Raw genomic sequence first — 1,705 nt, 5'->3', positions numbered from 1 at the left:
GCCTCTCGAACACTAATCTCGCAGTACTCTCAAAACTGATTCGCGATTTGCGTATGTAGGAGGCGGGAGCGAGTATCGACGAGAGTCAGGACGACAACAAGAACATGAAAGCTCGGACGAGGAGGATTTTTGACGAGGATGAAGGAGACTACGATCAGGAGGAAGTTGTTCTGACCCGGAGGAGGAGAAGGCGCTGGCCATGTGGTCTGCCCCCGAGCAGCCACGACGGACCCTGGCCGACATCATCATGGAGAAGATTAAGGAGAAGGAGATGGAGATGGCGCGTGAGGGTTCGTTCTTCTCTCACTTTGTTCGTTCTTCTTTTTTTTTGGCTCATCTTAGCTCATTCGTGTTGTCCCTACTTACAGGTCAGGAGGGACCTCCTTTGCAGAGGCTCAACCCGAAGGTGGTTGAGGTCTACCGCGGGTATTGTCTCCTCCGTTTTGGCTTGCTTGCCTGCTTGTGCCAACCCCTGATTGCGTGCTGTGCTACAGTGTGGGAAGGCTGCTCGCCAAATACAAGTCGGGCAAGCTGCCCAAGGCGTTCAAGATGGTGCCCACACTCACCAACTGGGAAGAGATCCTCTACCTCACCGAGCCAGGTTCTCTCCCTCTCCTCTGCACACCACGGCCACACACGCAGCCACGAAAGGAAGAAAAAGAAGAAGGCCCTCACGATTTATACTTGGGATACGTCCATGACCAAGTATAATTTAATGGCGCCCACAGCAATCCGCACCCTCTTCCACGTGATGGTGTGGAGGGTTCCATCACGAAGATAGCTGTCGGCTTCTTTCCACACCGACGGTTATAATTTGATGGGCACACTCAACACACAACACTCACACCCACTTTGAGACTGTATCTATTGTTGTGTTTCTGGCTGACTTGCTCGCTTCGCCAGACCACTGGAGCCCGGTCGCCGTGGCGGCCGCCACCAAGATCTTCGCGTCCAACCTCAACGCCAAGATGGCCCAGCGATTTTACAACCTGATCCTGCTGCCCCACGTGAGAAACGACATGGAGCAGAACAAGAAGCTCAACTGGCACTTGTACATGGCGCTCAAGAAGTCAGTCTTCAAGCCGGCCGCCTTCTACAAGGGCATCGTGCTCCCTCTCTGCGAGGTACGGCCCTGTCTCATCGACATGCGTGTGTTTCGCTTCTCTCTGTCGCTCGGCCTTGCTGACTTTGCTTCTTGGCCGCGTGTGATGTGACGCCTGGCTCCAGTCGCGAAACTGCACTCTCCGAGAGGCCACCATCGTGGCGAGTATCATCGTGAAGGTCTCCATCCCCGCCCTCCAATCCGCCGTTGCTCTTCTTAAGATTGCCCAGATGGAGTACTCTGGTGCGTCCCCATCTCCTCCCCACCACTCGGCTCCAGAGACGCAGCTCCTCCTGGCTCACACTGCGCATTGAATTGAAACCACTACCAGGCGCCAACAGTATCTTCATCCGCGTCTTGCTCGATAAGAAGTATTCGCTTCCGTACCGAGTGATCGACGCTCTGGTGGACCACTTCGTCGGCTTCATCAAGGAGGAGCGAATGCTGCCCGTGCTCTGGCACCAGGCCCTCCTCGTGTTTGTGCAGAGGTATAAGGAAGACATGACGCCCAACCAAAAGGCGCAGGTGAAGCAGCTCATCAAGCACCAGGGTCACCACACCATCACCGGCGAAATCCTGCGCGAGCTCAACGAATCCAAGAGC

The 1,705-nt window shown here is 55.2% G+C and overlaps 1 protein-coding gene across 1 annotated transcript; it reads left to right on the top strand.

Annotated features, from left to right (window-relative positions):
* Positions 1-199: 199 nt before the first annotated feature.
* Positions 200-1,705, top strand: ACA1_188870 (Bystin, putative; the record flags this gene model as incomplete). The annotated part of the gene is made up of 6 exons (XM_004337884.1): positions 200-290; positions 369-426; positions 495-601; positions 904-1,124; positions 1,228-1,345; positions 1,434-1,705. Coding segments are annotated over 6 exons (867 nt in total), but the record flags the coding sequence as incomplete, so codon positions are not given.

Source organism: Acanthamoeba castellanii (genome assembly GCF_000313135.1).
Source record: "Acanthamoeba castellanii str. Neff unplaced genomic scaffold scf7180000084747, whole genome shotgun sequence".
In the NCBI taxonomy this organism is placed as follows: domain Eukaryota; phylum Discosea; order Longamoebia; family Acanthamoebidae; genus Acanthamoeba; species Acanthamoeba castellanii.
The sequence above is the reverse complement of the archived record's forward strand: the minus strand, read 5'-3'. Positions and strand labels throughout refer to the sequence as shown.